Below are 18,474 nucleotides of genomic sequence, written 5' to 3'. Positions count from 1 at the left end.
GCGGTCTAAGGCGCTGCAGTCACGGACTGTGCGGCTGGTCCCGGCGGAGGTTCGAGCCCTCCCTCGGGCATGTGTGTGTGTGTTTGTCCTTAGGACAATTTAGGTTAAGTAGTGTGTAAGCTTAGGGACTGATGAACTTAGCAGTTAAGTCCCATAAGATTTCATACACGCACACACATTTCTTCACAGTTACCTACCTTGTACCAACTCTCCAACTTCTGTGATGTCTTTTTTGGAGATATCGATTCCTCTCCAACTGTCCACTTAGCTGCTTATTATCGCAATATCTGCAGCCTCAGAGAACCTTAAGCCTCTCGATTCGTTCCTTAGTTCCCCCGTATCCCACATCTTTGCGCATTGCTTCTTTCTTACTAGTCTCTTAAACGTCAGCCTACACTAAACTGTGATCTGAGTCTACATCTGTTCCTGGGTACACCTTACAATCCAGTATCTGATTTCGGAATCTCTGCCTGACCATGTTGTAGTCTAACTGAAATCTTACTGTTTCTCCAGGCCTTTTCCAGGTATACCTTTTCCTTTTGTGATTGTTGAATAGAGTGATTGTAATTACTAGTTTAAATTTGTTACAGAATTCAAGTAGCCTTCCTCCTCTCACATTCCTACTACCAAGCCCACGTTCTTCCGTAACCTTTTCTTCCACTCCTTCCCGTACAACCGCGTTCCAATCCCCTCATGATTATTAGATTTTCATCTCATTTTGCGTACTGAATTACCCTCATATGCATTTTCTATCTCTTCGTCTTCTGCTTATGATGTCGGCATGTACATCTGCGCTGTTGTTGTGGATCTTGATTTACTGCTGATTCTTATGAGAACAATCACTTCACTAAACTGTTCACAGTAACTCACTCTCTGTCCTTCCTCGATATGGGCCATGGAGGGCGGGAAACAATAACCAACGAATGGCATCCACGAAGACGCTGTGGAGATATCCTGCGAATGTTCGTCGGTAAGGGAGTCAGTGTACTTTGTGTGATCAAAATCCGATTCTAGAAGTCGAGATCTGCATGTGGACTATTTCGAAAGAGGAATTCTAAAGCCTGTCCTTGAAATCAGATGAGTGCGTTATTTTTATAAAGAGGGTCGTGTGAGGTCTGGCCTCCACAAGCAGTGGCGGGAACACCAAGTGCGTCACGACCGAAAGGAGGCACGGGTGTCCAACGTGATCGAAGGCACTTGTAAAGTCAATGGAGACAAATGCTGTGCAGAGCTGACAGACGGCGGCTATTACGATGAGGTAACGGCATCCTACCAAAGCCTTTTGAAGGGTAGCCCCACAACCATGTGCAGTCTGTTCTCGTGAGAGTACCGGAGGTAGGACCTTGCATATGCGCGGTGCTAGGAGGCACGCTTAGATTTTAAACCGCATTCATTAATGTATGGGGCCAATATGCGAAGACATTTGTTCCTTTTGAAGGCTTTACCACCAGTGAAAGAAAGCTAGTTACAAATTCGGGTGGTATTGGCAAGGATGGAGTAAAGAATCCCTGTAGTATCTCCGATCAGGTAGGGAGCATTAAGATAGTGAACGTGTGGTAGAACTCCAAGGGAAGACTATATGGTCCATGCAACTTGCTCTTCATCCTCTTGTTACCTGCGACCTTGTCTGCAGTGATCGCAGACATCCTAGGTGTCTATCTCGCAATGATGAGGGTCCGTTTAGGAGTGGCACAGAGGCCGTCAGAAACTGGTCGTCGTCGTAAAAGTGGTGGCAGTGGTTGTCGATGGCAGGTACCACCGCCACTCGCAGTGGGTGGAGAGTACCATCCGAGGTGGTGCGGGTAGAGGCGGAAAAGCGACGCCGACGACGATAGTCATATGCAGCGTGGACCGTGGACGGCCATTGCTCATGTAGAAGGTCCTGTCGTCTTGAATGTACCATAACGCTGTACAATTTACCGCTTTGGAAATTGAGAAGATAGGCTTTAGTACACTGGCATTCCTTAAGGACAGGTGATGGAGGAGCACGTCGTGCTGGGAAAGGATAGTGTAGTAAAAGTTGGTAGTGTCCCAATGCCTCGTTGCTGCTTCCTTGTCACACTGTATGAAGACCTTTGTGATTGCAGGTTTTGCCCCCTCCCCCCCTCCCTCGCTCAGCCTCTAATGCAGTGTGGACCTCTACTGTGGGTGACGCTTTTCCCATGTAGTGGCAATGTTTTGTCAGCAGTCAGCTTGTCAAGTAGGGAAGTGTCAGCTTCCAGAACAGGAGCTGCGAAGCACGTCCTCGTACGCATTTAGGCTGCAAATGGCCGTCCATTTGGAAACCGGAACAGCTGCGGGGCCGGCCATCACACATTATGATGCCATGGCAGCCTCCGATACGAAGGCAGGAGGGCACGTGACTCTGCAGATCGATCGAATCTGTCTGATGCCACTTAAGATAGGATAGTTCGGAATTGTACCCAACGTTCGACAAAATGTTCCAGGACGTTGCCGTAGGATCGGAGCGCCGCAGTGACGGCGTCAGGATGTAGTTCGAACGGCAGTCCGAATATCCGTATCGATCGTAAGTCGAGATCGGCGTGATCGTCGGTAAAGGTCCCTACGTTGCTGTCGGAACGATAGAAACGTAGTCCACGTTTGGCTCCCTGTAAGACATTGTCGCAAGCTGCGTTGTTAACCACCTGGACGTACACGGCACTACTGTGCACAGGTGGATTCCAACTATATGTTGTGACGGCACTTTAACGTCGTCGAGAAGAAACCGCTCGATGTCAAGCGCTTGGGGATGGCAAAGTCTGAACAAATAGTGAAACGTGATGTCGTTTTGCGATAGCTGCGCGCCATGTTGATCTACACTGGTGTCCAAAATTAAAGCAACAAACCACTCTGCCCCGTCCTGTGTCTAATTCACGGTATAATCATACAAAGTGTCAATAGATGTCCGTATGATAGTGTTCTGCCAGGAACATGGCATTCTGATCAACGGACAACCATGCTAATGGTTACGTCAGGGCAATTATCAAACGGTATAGTGTTTGCCGGGTAGTCCCACATCCACAATCGCTACGTACATAGTCACAGACAGAGCAGTATGGCACAGCGAAGACGGCTACCGAGCTCTCTGCGATGGAGGGCCATGGGAAGAATGGGAGCAGACAGTCGCAAACTGATGTGGTCCGATGGCTTAATGTGAATCGTTCTGTTGTTTTTCGGATATGGCGACTGTTTATAGAGATCGAAACTGCATTCAGAGCAGGACGGGCCGACCACGTGTAACACCAGAAAGAGAGAACCGTAATTTGGCTGTAAGGACATGACGGTACCGCCTCAGTATTGCACGGCAACTGGCATCTGACCTAGCAGCATCCACTGGACGTATAGCGAGGAAAACGGTGTACGGAAGGCTTCGGCAGAGTGGCCTTTATTGTCGGAGATATGCTGCATGTGTACATCTGACGCGTCTTCACAGAGAGGAACGTCTAGAGTGGAGCTCTCAACATGGCACCAGGACGGTCAAATAGCGGGTCAATGTCCGTCTCATAGATGAGTTCCTATTTGGTCTGGAGAGTGATTATCGACGGATTCGCATCTGGAGGGAATGAGGAACGCGATTTCGAGACCCAACCATTGTGGAAAGAGACTGATATCAAGGATGATCCCTGATGGTGTGGGCAGGTATTATGTTGACCACTCGAACACCTCTTTATGAAATCCTACTGTTAAATCTTCAAGATTTAACTGCTGTCAGGTACCATGACGAGATTTTGGGACATCAAGTGCTGTTGCTGTGAGATACTGTGGGCCCTGACTTCGTATTGCTGAAAGATAATGGTCGACCTCACAGTGCTCCTTCGTTGGTGTTATCTTGGAAACGGAGGGCACGCATGGCTTGGCCTGCTCGCTCCCCCAATTTGAATCCCATAGAGCACGTCGGGTGCACTAAGGACACGAGTTGTATCACGTCAGCATCCACCAACCATTCTCCGAGACTTGAGAGCAGTGCTGCAGTAAGAATGGGCGTTAGTTCCTCAACATGAGAGTGATGGCATCATTCACAGCCCGCCGTTGATCAGACCTGTATTACTGCCAGAGGTGACGACACACCATACTGAGCGCATTAAACAGTTGTTGCAATGTGTATGTAAATTCGTTAAGTCGAAAAAAAACCGAAAAATATTTCTGTCTACCGTTATGCATGTTGCAGTTGTTTACGTTCTGTATTCTATATGTTGTTTCTACTTTAGTAGCGCTTGTTTATACTGTTTTGTGGCAAAATAAACGCAACCTAGCATCATTTCGGTGTGTTGCCTTAATGTGGACACCAGTGAATAAGGAAAAAGGCACTTAGCAGCAGCCGAAGTAAACACAACACGCTGCACGTGCCTCGCTTGCGGAGCTCTGACGGGCGACCACTCCGTGCCACTGCCGGCGGCAGTCTGATCCTTGACCACGGGTTCTGGCTTATGGTAACAAAATGTAATTTATCTTGAGCTCTGAGGCTTAGTGAGACATGACGAAACGCAACATATTCTGTTTAAGTTTAGGTCAAGTACTTTATACATGAACAGTTTCAGAACAGATCAGGATGGGACGTGGCTTGCAAAGAAGGAGATCTAGGATTTGTTTAAACTTCACTAATCAAATTTATTTTCAATTCCAACAGAAAACAAAATCGACTTGGGGCAATCAATACTCTAAACATGACAATAATCTGCGCTCATAGTAAGATTAACCGAATCAAACAATTGCGTGGAATGTAAATGTACTTCAGTTACATCGTATCATGAGCATAGGGAAGGAAACACCTTTATTCATAAGGAAAACAATTAAATACTGAATCAAACATTCCATCACTCAAACGAAAATAGATTTAACAGGAGAGAAGCTACCACACCACCGTATCTACTGAAACTACTAGAGACTGGGTAGAGAAGCAAGTTATCACAACGAACAGGTACGAAAACTGCAGAAGTTCATGATGTTGAGGAAAATGAAATTTGATAAAGTACATTACATACAACGAATATAGGCACTCGTTCTGCATCAAAGGTCAGAACAATCGATTACACAAAGATATAGCTCGCACCAGCATAATATGATGAGCCCAAGGACGATTGGAACAATCACGCAATAAAATCACGAAAACACATTACATCATAAATCATGAAAAGAGACAAAATTTAGCTATTTCAGTGGGTATCGGTATTCGTTTTATGAAGAAAATTCAGCACAATTCAGTGGAAAATACGAAGTGGTACCTCAATATAATTTAATGAGCACGAGGTTGAACACTGACGGACATACGAAATACGAAACCCTACTATTTTGCAACAAAAAACATGTCTTAGGGAAAACATCATCCACGCTCTAGACAAGGACTGACGATGTGAACATTTATGAAATAGTACTCGAGGAAAGACATCGGTACTACCACATTATCATAAGAAAACGTGCCTGAAACAAAGATCCTATTACAAAATCCTTTAAAACTCTGGAAATTTCTAATTCAAAAATCATATTAATCGTAAACAGACCCCTCTGATTTATCTACAGCATTGAGGATGAAACATCTTGACAAAATACTTGACTAAACGTGGTTTCTTGGCATACCACCCCACGTCGTAGGCTTAAAATCTATAAACAAAGTACTACTTACGTAAAAATTAGAATTACTCGCGCACATGTGAAATTATATTCAAAAAGAATAATGTAATTTTCCTCCTAATATTCTAAGCTTGAAACATCACTACAAAATAAAACTGAAGTATGCCAAATCCATTCCGATACCTGTACTCACACCTCGGAGTGTCTACGAGAGACACAGCCTGATTTACCGTCACCTCAAAGAGGAGTTTTCTGCAGTTAGATTGACTATAGCTCGCCACATTGAGGTACCAGAACGGGAGTGAGCGCTACACGAAAAACCACTGGTACCTGATACCAAACCTTGTCTACAGCTGTTGATAAATCTCTCTGCCCTTTTGCCTGACCATCCCCTCTTGCCGAAACTACTCTCCCACTTACGAGGAAACCCTCTCGTCTCTCACACTGACCCCAGACATACAGAATCAAAACACAGGACATGGGAAAAAGGATTAGGATAACGAAACATTCATACAAGATTGAAAGAAAAAATAAACATTGCACGTTGTATTCTTTGAGGTTTGGTTCCTTCATACACAGAAAGCTAGAGGCATCGAAACACAACAAAGTGATACAAACGTATGAAGTGGATGTGACGGACCTCTTTCACTCGTGTCCATAGTAAGTGGTTCAGCTGAAGATTTTGTCCTGACAGCATTTTTCTGGCAACTCTCTTCTTGTGCTGATTGGAGATGATTTATCCAACATGAGGAACAGCGTCCTCCTCGTCGGAGTTGGTGCTTCTTGACCACATTCCACTGTCCGTTAGGACAAAATATTCGTGTTCGCTTACAGGTCGATGGGTACTTTTGAATGTTCTCCCGCCTGAACACTGACGTTCTATCTTGCTTGAGAAAAAGAACCCGACACCAATAACTTTCCATGTGGCAAACTATAAATAAAATTATTACCGTGAGTTCGTTACTAAACCAAATTAATTGTTTCCTACACCAACTGTAATTAAAATTTTGCTATTGGTCTGGTTGTGCTGGGTGTGTATTCAGTAGGTACAAACAGCGCGTTACGATGCTGGTAGTGTCTCACTGGCAGCTGAGTCAAGCGGGCCGTTCACCGGAAACAATGGCTTTGTGCGAACTAACTACACACTTGTCACAACAGTGCGTGATCCCTCTATAGCCACTGAAACAGACACGCAAATAATACATCAGCTCCTGTTGACTGTCGCATAACTCGAAAACGAAGCGTGACAGCACTAGTGTTGACATGGACAATTTTTCTTATTTTGACGTGAGGAGCGAAATCCCTGTGTATCGGTCGTCAGTCTCTGTAAACCCTTTTTTGAAACGATCCGTTATCTATCCTGTATGAAACGATCCGTTGTAAGTAAACCACTCTCTTGAGCTTCCTATTCAGCATGACAGAAGGTGGCATTTTAGGGAGGCAATAACGCAGTTTGATTGAGTAATTGAGCTGTCGAACAGTAACTTCGTACCTCTACGTAGATGCCTTCTTCTTCCTGAGGATTTTGTTTTCCTCGAGGCGCACTTACACGGGCGGTGCCAGGCAGATGTTACCACCCACACTCATTGTGAGTGCGTGTCTTTTGGACTACAGCTACTTTACTGAATATATAGAACTCTCTGTGTTCCTCGTGTGACCAGTTCCAGGTGTTAGACGACATGCAATAAGACTCAAGAGCGTATTCCACTACAATACTCATCCTAAAAAGGCACGCTACGAGGCCCACAGCTACGACTCATAATACAATCATACCTGTGTTAGGTAACGACTAGAGCACAAGCACCCAGAATGCTCATGACTGGATTCCCCTACATCACTGACTGAAATGCTAATATAATATGTTTACCTCTTTGTAGAAATTTGCTTGCTCTTCAGGTTCTTGCGTATGTTGTAAAAGTTTACATCCTTCCAAAATACAAATCAAAACCGTGTTATTTGAGCTGAGATATGTAAACTGAATAAGTAAATCTCAATCTCGCAAACATTACAGATTCGGTAATACCGTTTTGATACATTTTGGTCAGAAGATGGAACGTGGATACACTCCGGCTTGACGCAGTGCAATATTATTTTTATTCCGAAGGAAACAAATTTTCTCAATCATTTGCAAGAATCTGACAGAAGTAGGTGTCTAATATGAAGTAAATATATGTGTTTTCAATGCCTGGAAGAAGTAGTAAGTCAATATAGATGACAGACAGTGTGAGATAACCACTCTGAAGTGAAGTTTTCTTCTTACTAAAAAGTTTGCTAAGAAAAAAAATTATTATTGCAAAATGCAGGCTTTCTAAAATTACCTCCTATACTACACAAAAAAGACAGCGTACGAGAAACCAAATGTGCCCTTAAGGTAGGCCGGCCGTTGTGGCCGTGCGGTTCTAGGCGCTTCAGTCTGGAACCGCGTGACCGCTACGGTCGCATGTTCGAATGCTGCCTTGGACATGGATGTGTGTGATGTCCTCAGGTTAGTTAGGTTTAAGTAGTTCTAAGTTCTAGGGGACTGATGACCACAAATGTTAAGTCCCATAGTGCTCAGAGCCATTTTGTCCTTAAGGTATTCGTTTTGGAGGAACTGTCAGTGAAACTGGTCACTTTTATGCCATCTGTCTGTATCTGTTTATCTAACGATACTTATTTCTTTACCATGAAAAAGGTATACCATTGATGGTCTCTCAACAGCACGAAATATGTATGGGATATAGTGAAAAAGGAGAAATTGTGTTTTGCTCAAGGCGGGCTATTTAAATATTTTATATTGTTCGTTATTTCGTAATACACCACAGGTATACAATTACAATAGACAACCATAACCCCATTTTTTTTCTATAGAGAAGTGCTTTTCAGAGAGAGAAAGTTAACAGTAATGTACGTACATTTGTTGCGTAAAGCTCTACTTTTTCATTGGAGACGATAGCGCGACGACACAAGGTACGGAAGTCCTGGCAGCAGGCTGATTATCCCTTCCCTTCAGCATACGCCGTGGCTAGCCAGGTGTCTTGCACTCAGTGCTCCAGGCGAGGAAAGTCGCTTACCCCTACATCTATCCATAATGCAAAATTGAAATACATGTCATAATGATAACAGAAAGCAGATAAGTGAAATGTAAACTTAAGATGTCGATCTTGCGAAAGAATGCGCACCATGACTGCAGGATGTCATACCTGAGACCTTAGCCTACAATACCGCTTAGATATCACGACTTGTCTCCATTTATTTGGAAATCTCAGAACCTCAGTCCAGTAGAGCACATTTGGTTCCTTAGTACGAAGGACTACTTAACGAATGAAACATCTGAATAGATGTCTACAAGTTCCAGTAGCTTACGATTTACCTAGATGACCAATAACTTGATCGTTACGATTGTATCAAACGCAGAAAGGTTTTTCAACACGTGTCCTTGACATATACAGTGCACGTATCCGTAGAATCCAACATATCACTATACGTCAATTACATTTTGTTCACGGGCATCTATATACTCAAATGCTGATTGGTTTTTCGCGTAACATCCGCAGGTGCCCGCAGACTGATCAGTTTGGGTGTGTTTTGTGTGAGTTGGAAGTGTCATGTCTTTTAGTTACGTATTATTCATATGTACACTCATTTCTTAGTTATGGAATTCTTTTTTGGGGAACAAATGCACAAAATATGAACACAATTTTCAAACTGCAGAAAAGAGCCATAAGAATAATAACGGAAAATACTAGTCGAGCTCATTGTAAAGATCTGTTCAGAACACTGGGGATTTTAACTGCTCTATGTGAATACATTTACCAGTCAGTTATACACATCAGAAATAACATTGGTAATTACTGCACAATCAACTCTATCCATGACCATGCAACAATAGAGAGACTCAACTTACATTTATCAAGAAAAAATAAACATAAAACGCAAAACAGCATATTCTACGAAGGAATAAAACAGTAGAATAAATTACCAAAAGAGATGAAGGAAATTGCAAAAATACACTTACTTAAAAAGGCAGCTAAACGTACCTGTTATGCAATACGTTTTATACACTGAAGGATTACTTAGCTAAAATAGAGTAGGGGTTTGATAAAAAATGTTATACAAATAAATAATAATAATAATAATAATAATGATTATAAAATATCCAACATTCCACATAACACCTTCACTTTATGTTTTTTCCTTCTTTTTTTCCTTTCTAGAAATACTTACCCCAAGCTATGCATAGCACAATACTAACACCTCTTCCTCTTTCTGTGCTCAACATTTCACTCATTATGGAGGGATGATGACTCAATTTTTCAGGATAGCAAATGGGAAGTTGAGGCACAGAAATTCGCCCAGAGATATCACCAGTGTGTGTGTGTGTGTGTGTGTGTGTGTGTGTGCGTGTGTAGCGAGTGAAGTATTATGAAACAATGTGTCTATAGTGTGTGCAGAGACTGATAGTGAGATATGAGTGAACAATGTGGCATTACATTATTTAATAAGTTATTTGTAAAAAATTATTATATACCAGGAGTAAATCTAATGATTGTCTCTAACTAGAAGTCTGTAAATATACGTGTATACGAATTAGCTTATTTTAAATTGATCTAAATTTGTAAATACTTTGACGTGTCCTATATCCTTGTAAAAAGAGACCTACGAATGAATAAAGCTACTACTACTACTACTACTACTACTACTACTATTACTACTACTACTACTGCAAACACTCCTCTTTTCGCAGCCGCCAGTAACAAAAACCGCGTGGTCAGGCGTTCTGGACGCCGTCCAGAAGCCGCCAAAATGTCCACAGTATGGAACTGGCGACGAGGACTGCCTCTACCTCAATGTCTTTGGCCCCGAGGTTTGTATCCTACGATATCTAGTTCGAGAATGATGAGTAGTCTATCAGTAGGATTATGTGGAGTACTTGGTTACATTTTTGACTGGCTGCTACATTCTGACTTGTCTCTAAACTTGCGCAGGGGCCGTCAGAGAACGGGACGCTTAAAACTGTCATGGTGTGGATCCACGGTGGGTGCTTCACTGGAGGAACTGGCAGCGACGCCATACCGGAGTACTTTGTGGACCAGGACGTGGTCTTCGTGAACATAAATTATCGCCTGGGATTGCTTGGTAACAATTATAAAATTGCGCTTAACTTTGTACTCCATTCCAGCCAGAGATCTAGTAAAAGGTTTTGATAATATTGATTGGAATATACTCTTTGGAATCGTGAAGTTATCAAGGATGAAATACAGGGAGTGGAAGGTGATCTGCAGTTCATAGGGAGACCAGCTGCACTTTTAAGAGACTAAGGACAAGAAAAGGATGCAGTAGTATTATTCATTCTGTACTTTCAGATTGTAGTAAAGGAAGCTAGGGAGATATCTGGAAAACAAAATGGAGAAGAAATGAAAATTTTAAGATTTGCTGATGACATTGTGATTCTGTCACAGACGGCAAAGAACCTGGGAAATTAGTTGAGCGGAACAGATAATGGGTTAAAAATAGTTTGTTAGGCGAATATTAACAAACGTTAAACAAGAAAATTGAGCTATAATGAATGAAGTTAAGTGATGCTTGAGGGAATTAGATAGAGAAATGAGACACTGAAGGTAGTAGACAAGCTTTGCTATTTATGCACCAAAATAAGTGACGAAGGCAGAATTAAAGAGGGTATAAGATGAGGACCGGCAATAGCAAGGAACGATTTCTTGCAAAAGAGAAATATGACAACATAGAGTCTAATATTTAAGTCTTCGTTGACGAAAAGAAGGAATAAATTGATAAAACACAGCCTGGGACACCAAGGAATAGTTAATATAGGACTGGAGGAAAGTAGACGTGTGTGTGTGTGTGTGTGTGTGTGTGTGCGTGTGTGTGTGTGTGTGTGTGTGTGTGTGTGTGTGTGTGTGTGGTTAAGGGCGTAAGAAGTGGGGGTTGTTGCAGAGGATGGAGGTATGAGATTTGCACAAAAAGACTAGCGCCAAGAACTGCGTCAAACTGGTCTTCGCACTAATGAGTTCAACAACATTTCAGCCCATTTTTACAACAGTTTTATTGAGACTGTGGCACAAAAATGGATACAAAAAGGAAAGCAAGAAATTTAATTTCAATTGAAATCCAAATTAAACAAGGAATGTAACTGCAAGAAATGCATTTATCACTACAGCTAAGATTCTCTGTAAATACTTCTGCACTTCGTGATACGACTCACAGTGTCAACGGATGTGTTACACTTGTACTGTCTGTTGCTTTACCTTGACCCTTAATCCCTACATCACTGATACTGTTTGTGGGAATTGATGGCGCAGTTATTGCATTGGTATATTTTATTTGTCTTCAATGCAGATCGGCCTGACAAGAGGTCAGACTAGCAAAGAACAGGTGCGCAGAGGAAAAAGATAACAATTTTGGAAACTTGTTTTTGACTGTTACCATGAAATATCACCAGGAGATTGCTAAAAAAAACCATATGATTCTTCCTCGTTTACTTTCCTGTCAGCCGATGGACAACGCTGCTGAAAGCATTCAGTCTCCATAACGATTACCCTCTGGCGTATTTTGTATACGGACGTCATTGTAACCATAGTAAAGAGAAATCTTAGAAAAACGTTATATCGATGCGGAAGACGTTCCCTGGAATCATAATTCCACTGACCAACAGTTCGCTAATACCCTCCAGCTATTAGCGAAAAAAACACTGACAAGGAGAGGTCCCCAGCCGTGAAAGCACCTTTTTGAAACAGTCTAAGCGGTATTGTAGGCTAAGGTCTCAGGTATGACATCCTGCAGTCATGGTGCGCATTCGTTTGCAAGTAGTAGATAAAAAAAAACTTTGGAATTTCGCATAATGCTCCACAGCTTTATATAAGCACCATTTCTGGATATATTGTGTAGGGTAACGGTCATAGAACAAACTTCGTATGCAAGAGGATGTGGATTCAAATCTATTAAGTGTTATAAAGATGTTCATTTTTAATTCTTTATCGAAATGACTTTGAACATTATTTTCTATTCAATTAATGGATTTAAATGTAATTTCTATTCCTTTGTCTCCATATTTTAGCCAACGTATTAAGTTTTCCAGTTGCTCTCATTTCTTCTTCCCGTCATTATTTTTCTAGTTGGAATCTTCGTGTATGTGAATTTAATTACACATTTATTTTTGTTTATCTGTTATAATATTTAAACATTTGAAAATGCCAATCTAACGGCTAAAAACGGAAGGAGGAAATAATCTATTTATATATGCAATGGTTTCAAAAATGCAATTTTCTTTACAAGATGTACACTTTCTCGGGTGGTAATGGTCATATAAACATTCAGGACATATTTTCTTATTGTGCTATGGACAAAACAACGCAGATGAAGAATTAAACGAAAGCTTCATTTATAACTACGACGAAATTAAAATATAATGATGAATAGGAATAATGAATGCAATAACGTGATCGAAAATACACGATGATGAAATGAAAGAAATTAAATCTATGTTAATGAATTGAAATAATCACATTGACAAAAATGCAAAGTTGAAAAAGAATTATAGGAAAGCAAACATGAGAGAAATTGATAAAGTTAATGTGATCAAAACTATGTGACAAAGGAATAGCAACAAAAAAAATACATTTAAACAAAATAACTGAATAAAAATAGTGAGCAAACTCATTTCGATAAAGATTTAAAACTAGAAAATTTCAGTAGACCCGAAGAGCTTCGAACCCACAATCTCATGCATCTCAGGCTTGTACTATATCCACTACACTACACCACCACTCCATGGAACAGTTCTTTATTAAAACTTTAATGCACCACGCATAAATCTGAAATTTTTTATTTCGTTGATTACTCGCAACCGAGGGCCCACCAAAGTGAGTGACTGCAGGGTATAGTATCAGGAACCTTAACTTACATCACTGTATGGATGGTTTCAAAAATCGTTTCCACCGCATGGGGACCGTTCCTTGTAAGTGCAATTTTTAAGGAACATAGTGGTCTTTCTTTCAGTGTAACACTGTATAGGGAGCGTCAGCAGCATGTGGCCTTCTTATTAGCATTGCTGACTCTCGATCATGGAACCACTGGTTGGATTCCCCGCTGGGTGGCGGATTCTCTCAGCTCGGGCTAGATGTGGTTGTCTCGCGGCGGAAACTCCGTTTGCCTACAGGGATAGGCAACCCTTCAAACACTAAAGTATCAGGTGTTTGCATAAGTACAAGGCTTTGTCTCTCCGGATGGCGTCGATCACAACAAAGACGACAGACTGCAGGACAAAGCTACCAGAGGTCCTCCGTGCCAGGGACTAATTTCCTCCGCTGTGTCACGTGTACGGAAGTGGACCGGCACGAATTCCTATAGACGAGACCGCGCAAGCCAGCACGTCGGCAGTTCGCTCCGTCGGAGGTCTGGACGAATTCATGCACCGGCTCTCAGTACATCTGTCAGAGCCCTGCCGGAAGCCACGGCAGCGGGACCTACGACTCACCAGCGATATCCCGTGACGTACCTGTCGGATAATTACGCCGGACGCTCAACTTCCGTCGCTGGGGATTATCAGTGGCATGGGCTTCACGTCCCACTACGTTTAGTCACAGTGTGTGCTAGTTGTGTGCCTGTTAGTGTCTGAGAAGTTGTATTATCTTTCATTGACAACAGTTTTCTTTTGTTATTAAATATCTTTATTGTGGTCGTAATAAACCTTTGTTCCTGTTTACCTCTGACTTCTTGTTTCTTATCGAGCATCTTTCCGTGGGAAATATAGCCACATGCATATTTAATATTTTGTATAAAGACCCTCAAGTATTGTTTTTTTTCTGGTACGATAACTGCATTATTTTCTGAGTTTAAGTCTGTCTTTTTTCACTATTAGACACGAATACAGTATGTATAAGAATACTATGATGGTTTCGTTGTGGTAATAACGTTTCTCTGTCCGATGATGCCTATACCTAGCACTGGTCGGAAAAATTAACTGATCTTACACTAGCTGTAAAAAGTAATCAGTTAAAAAGAAATCATTGCTATCGTTTCCGCTTATGGTTTTAGGATTAACTTTATCTTCTAGAATGCAATTGGCACAGATTGTTTATACAGGGGTTTTAGACCTGTAAACGGATAGATCATTACAAAAGCCATTTTTAGGAAATATAAATCTAAGTGTTACGTCTGATCTTCAAGAATGACTGGCTAAAATGCGAATTTTTTGTAGGTTTCCTTAGCACAGGCGACGATGTTGTGCCCGGAAATATGGGTCTTAAGGACCAGATGGAGGCACTGCGATGGGTACAGAGGAACATAGCAGCGTTTGGTGGCGATCCCCAGCAAGTAACCATCTTCGGCGAGAGTGCAGGGGGAGCGTCGATTCATTACCACATACTGTCTCCTCTGAGCAAAGGTATTATCAAAAGTACTCTTCCCAAGATAGAATATCAAAGACGTTATGTTGGAATGTAGGCTTTCTCGGCTACTTTCGTTAATGGAATCTTTTCGGGTTATGAGGCGAGTCGTCGCGTCGGTTTGTCGCAACGCTATGACGAGTTTCCTATTCATCTTGTTCAGGCATTTGAAAATGACGTGTAGGAAATAGGTCAAAATGTTGCGACAAGACGAAGCCACGACTGGCCTCAAAACCCGAAAAGATTTCCTCTCTGTCACACATGTCTGAAACGTCTTCTGCCTTGATAATTTATTTTAATGAAATTTTTGCATACAAGTATCATTTTTACAACAACGGTTCGCATGTTCAACAACTGTGCACTTCAGATGCTGATAATATTGCTCGTTCGCCAAAAGAATTCTATGAAATATGACGCTTGTCGCAACTTTTTAATATTTTTTAATGAAGGAGGCAGTCAAGTAAAAACCGAACACCAACCACAACGGGACTGTGGAACGGTTCCATTCAAAAATAATCACCACACGCGGTAAGAGATTTTCCCAGTCGGAGAGGAGACGTTCAATTCCTGTTTCGTAGAATGCGGTCTGCCGCTGGTGAATCCACCACCGCACCCACTCTTGCACTTCCTCGTCCGAATGAAACCGACTTCCTCGCACGTCTTTCTTCAGAAAGAGAAAGCTGTGAAAATCACACGGTGAAAGATTCTGGCTGTACGGAGGATGCTGCATTGTTCCCTAATCAAATCGCTGAAACGTAACCTTGGTCCCATTGGCAGTGTGGGGGCGGGCGTTATAGTGCAATAGGGTGCTTCCCGTGCTCGTCGAGTTCCTTGAGCATGGAACCACAATTAATATGCAGGACTGTGAAGACACTTTTCAGGAACTGCGACGCTACATAAAGTCAAAAGGGCCAGGAATGCCGTCGGACGGAATCATCCCGTTGCACGATAACGCTCGCACCCACACTGCCAGTGGGACAAAGGTTACGCTTCAGCGGTGTGATTGGGAAAACCTGCAGCATCTTCCATAGAGTCCGGATCTTTCACCTCATGATTTTCACATCTTTGACGACCTGAAGAAAGACGTGCGTGGACGTCGGTTTCACTCGGACAACGAAGAGCAACAGTGAGTGCGGTTGTTGATCCGTTAAAAGACGATGTCGTTCTACGATACACGAATTGATCATCCCGTCTCCAAGTGGGATATCTGTCTTAACATGTGTGCTGATTACTTTTTAATGGAACCATTCGATGGTCCCGTTGTGGCACGTGTTCGGTTTCCTTTGACTGCCCTTCACATATGTATTAAACATGGTAGTTACAACGTACGGCTGTCAAAAATTGTTATTTACTGTGCACGCAATTTCGAGTAATCTTCATTTTCACGGAAAAAATAAAAAAATGAAAATGTGGATACAGGCGTAAATATAACCGCTATTCCGAACTTCAAGATAGTACCAACTGTGTCCAAGTCACACAATAAGTTATTTATTGTACAAATATTAGGCGCTGAGAATTTATTATTAAGTATTTCTTTTTGTTCATTGAACAGGTGTAAGTAGTATTTCGCAAGAGAGAGATTTGAAATATTAATGTTGGTGTAGTATGTGATCAACACAACTGACGCGCACTTTCCATTTCGTCAGGCCTGTTCCAGAAAGCCATAGCGATGAGTGGCACAGCGCTGAGCCCGTGGGCGTTCTCCAGGAACGCCACGGACAGGGCGCTCCGGTTCGCCAGACACCTCGGCTACACAGGGACGGGCTCAGCCGACCTTGTGAACTTCCTCAAGACTGTGGACGCCTACACCCTTGTGGATGACGTGGGCAGCGCTCTCTCGGAAGAGGTACGTATTGTTTCCCTGTGACTGGAAATGAGGCAACGTGTCAAGCTTCAGTGTCAGACAACCGTTTAACAAGGTTTTTCATTGACGGGGTAATATGAAGAGGTGCTTTACTAAAATTATTCACAAGCTCTGTTAAGTAATGATAACTAAAGGAAGAAAATTAGTGGGTAATCCAGCAGTTACAGTTGAAGCCTCTATAGCTACGTTATTCCAGAACGTGTGTAATTTCCCCTGAATCAGTCATGCCACATGATTCCGTTTCATCTTACTGCAAGAAAAAGAAAATATGTTAAATGATGTGAACGCTAAAGGCATTGGAACTGCAATTTGTAGCAGGCGCAGTGAGGAACATGTTTAAAAATATGAGATTAATTGTATGTTTGCACATGTTCTACACGCAGTCTACAACCCGCTTTCACTTAACGTGGACTAATCGGAGGTGTTTCTGCTAAAGTTTTCCAGCCTATTCGCACTAGACTCACTAGACTCAAATTCATACCAAATTCACCTGACATTGACGAAAAGCACTACTGTCAGTCACAATGTACTGCGATTCAGCACTACGTCTGTGTATTGCCACACTGTAAATACTCAGAGTTACTAAAATCAGAGTCTGAAAATTTCATAGTAGCTGCGCTAGAGGTAATCCCAACTAACATCTGTCAAGGAGTCGCATTTTCATTTTCTGCATTTAAGCCATTGTGCTCATTAGTAATTTGTAAATGAGCAGCATGTAGACATGTACACTCACAGAAATACAAAATGGGTATTCCTTTCAGTGGGAAATTCAATACGATTCGTAACCAGCATCAGAATGGTAATTAGTTGTTCTGTCTGACGTGGACTGTTGCTCATCACCGCAGCAAAACTATGGTCAAGAAATATAAAAAAGAAACGGAACGAATTACGGCTGCGACTCTTTATCCTTCCAGTAGCTATAGTATCCAATAAACGTTTCCGCTCAAAATTTTCTTTGCCGTATTATCCCCTTTGACACCTCACGTCAGCACCTCAGGCAGAGTCTTGGTATAAGTTTATTGCATCCTGTCAACAGTAATGGCCGACTACAATTCTTTTCCCAGCCTTCTCCGGTCTAATGACAGACGCGAAGTATGTTAACTCAGCTGTCTTCTTCCCCGTGAGCAAATCAGTGGTGCAATACTTGTTTTCTTTTTGTCATCAGTATTCTGTGTTCTGACTTGTTTTATACGGCCCACCATGATTTCCTCTCTTGGGCAAACCTCTTCTTCTCAGTTATTTGCTGGATGTGTTCCAATCTCTGTCTTCCCTTACAGGTTTTTTCTCTACAAGTCCCATGGAAGTTATTCCCTGAAGTTATTCCCTGATGCCTTAACACATGCCCTGTCTTGTTGTTCCTGCTTCTTTTCAGTGCTTTCCATGGTCCTTTCTTCGCTGATTCTGCTGAGGAACTCCTCATTCGTGATCAGTCCACCTGATTTTTGTTCTTCTGTAGAATCACATCGCAAACTCTTACATTTTCTTCTGTTTCGATTTTCCTACAGTCCATGTCTCACTACCACACAATGCCGTGCTGAAAACGTACATTCTCAGAAATTTTTTCCCCAAATTAAAGTCTGTATTTGATAGCAGCAGACTTCTCTTGGTCAGGAATGCCATCTTTGTCTTGCTAGTCTGATTTTTGTGTGTTCCTTGTTT

The 18,474-nt window shown here is 42.1% G+C and overlaps 1 protein-coding gene across 1 annotated transcript in view; it reads left to right on the top strand.

Moving 5' to 3' along the window:
• The window catches only part of LOC126456055 (venom carboxylesterase-6-like), a 177,614-nt gene that overhangs the window by 123,610 nt on the left and 35,530 nt on the right, over positions 1-18,474 (top strand). The window contains exons 3-6 of the mRNA XM_050091809.1: positions 10,295-10,414; positions 10,536-10,686; positions 14,765-14,950; positions 16,598-16,797. Coding sequence (XP_049947766.1) covers positions 10,295-10,414; positions 10,536-10,686; positions 14,765-14,950; positions 16,598-16,797 — 657 coding nt within the window. The remainder of the gene's footprint in view (positions 1-10,294; positions 10,415-10,535; positions 10,687-14,764; positions 14,951-16,597; positions 16,798-18,474) is intronic.

This window comes from Schistocerca serialis, chromosome 2 (genome assembly GCF_023864345.2).
Source record: "Schistocerca serialis cubense isolate TAMUIC-IGC-003099 chromosome 2, iqSchSeri2.2, whole genome shotgun sequence".
Taxonomy (NCBI): Eukaryota; Metazoa; Arthropoda; class Insecta; order Orthoptera; family Acrididae; genus Schistocerca; species Schistocerca serialis.
The sequence above is the reverse complement of the archived record's forward strand: the minus strand, read 5'-3'. Positions and strand labels throughout refer to the sequence as shown.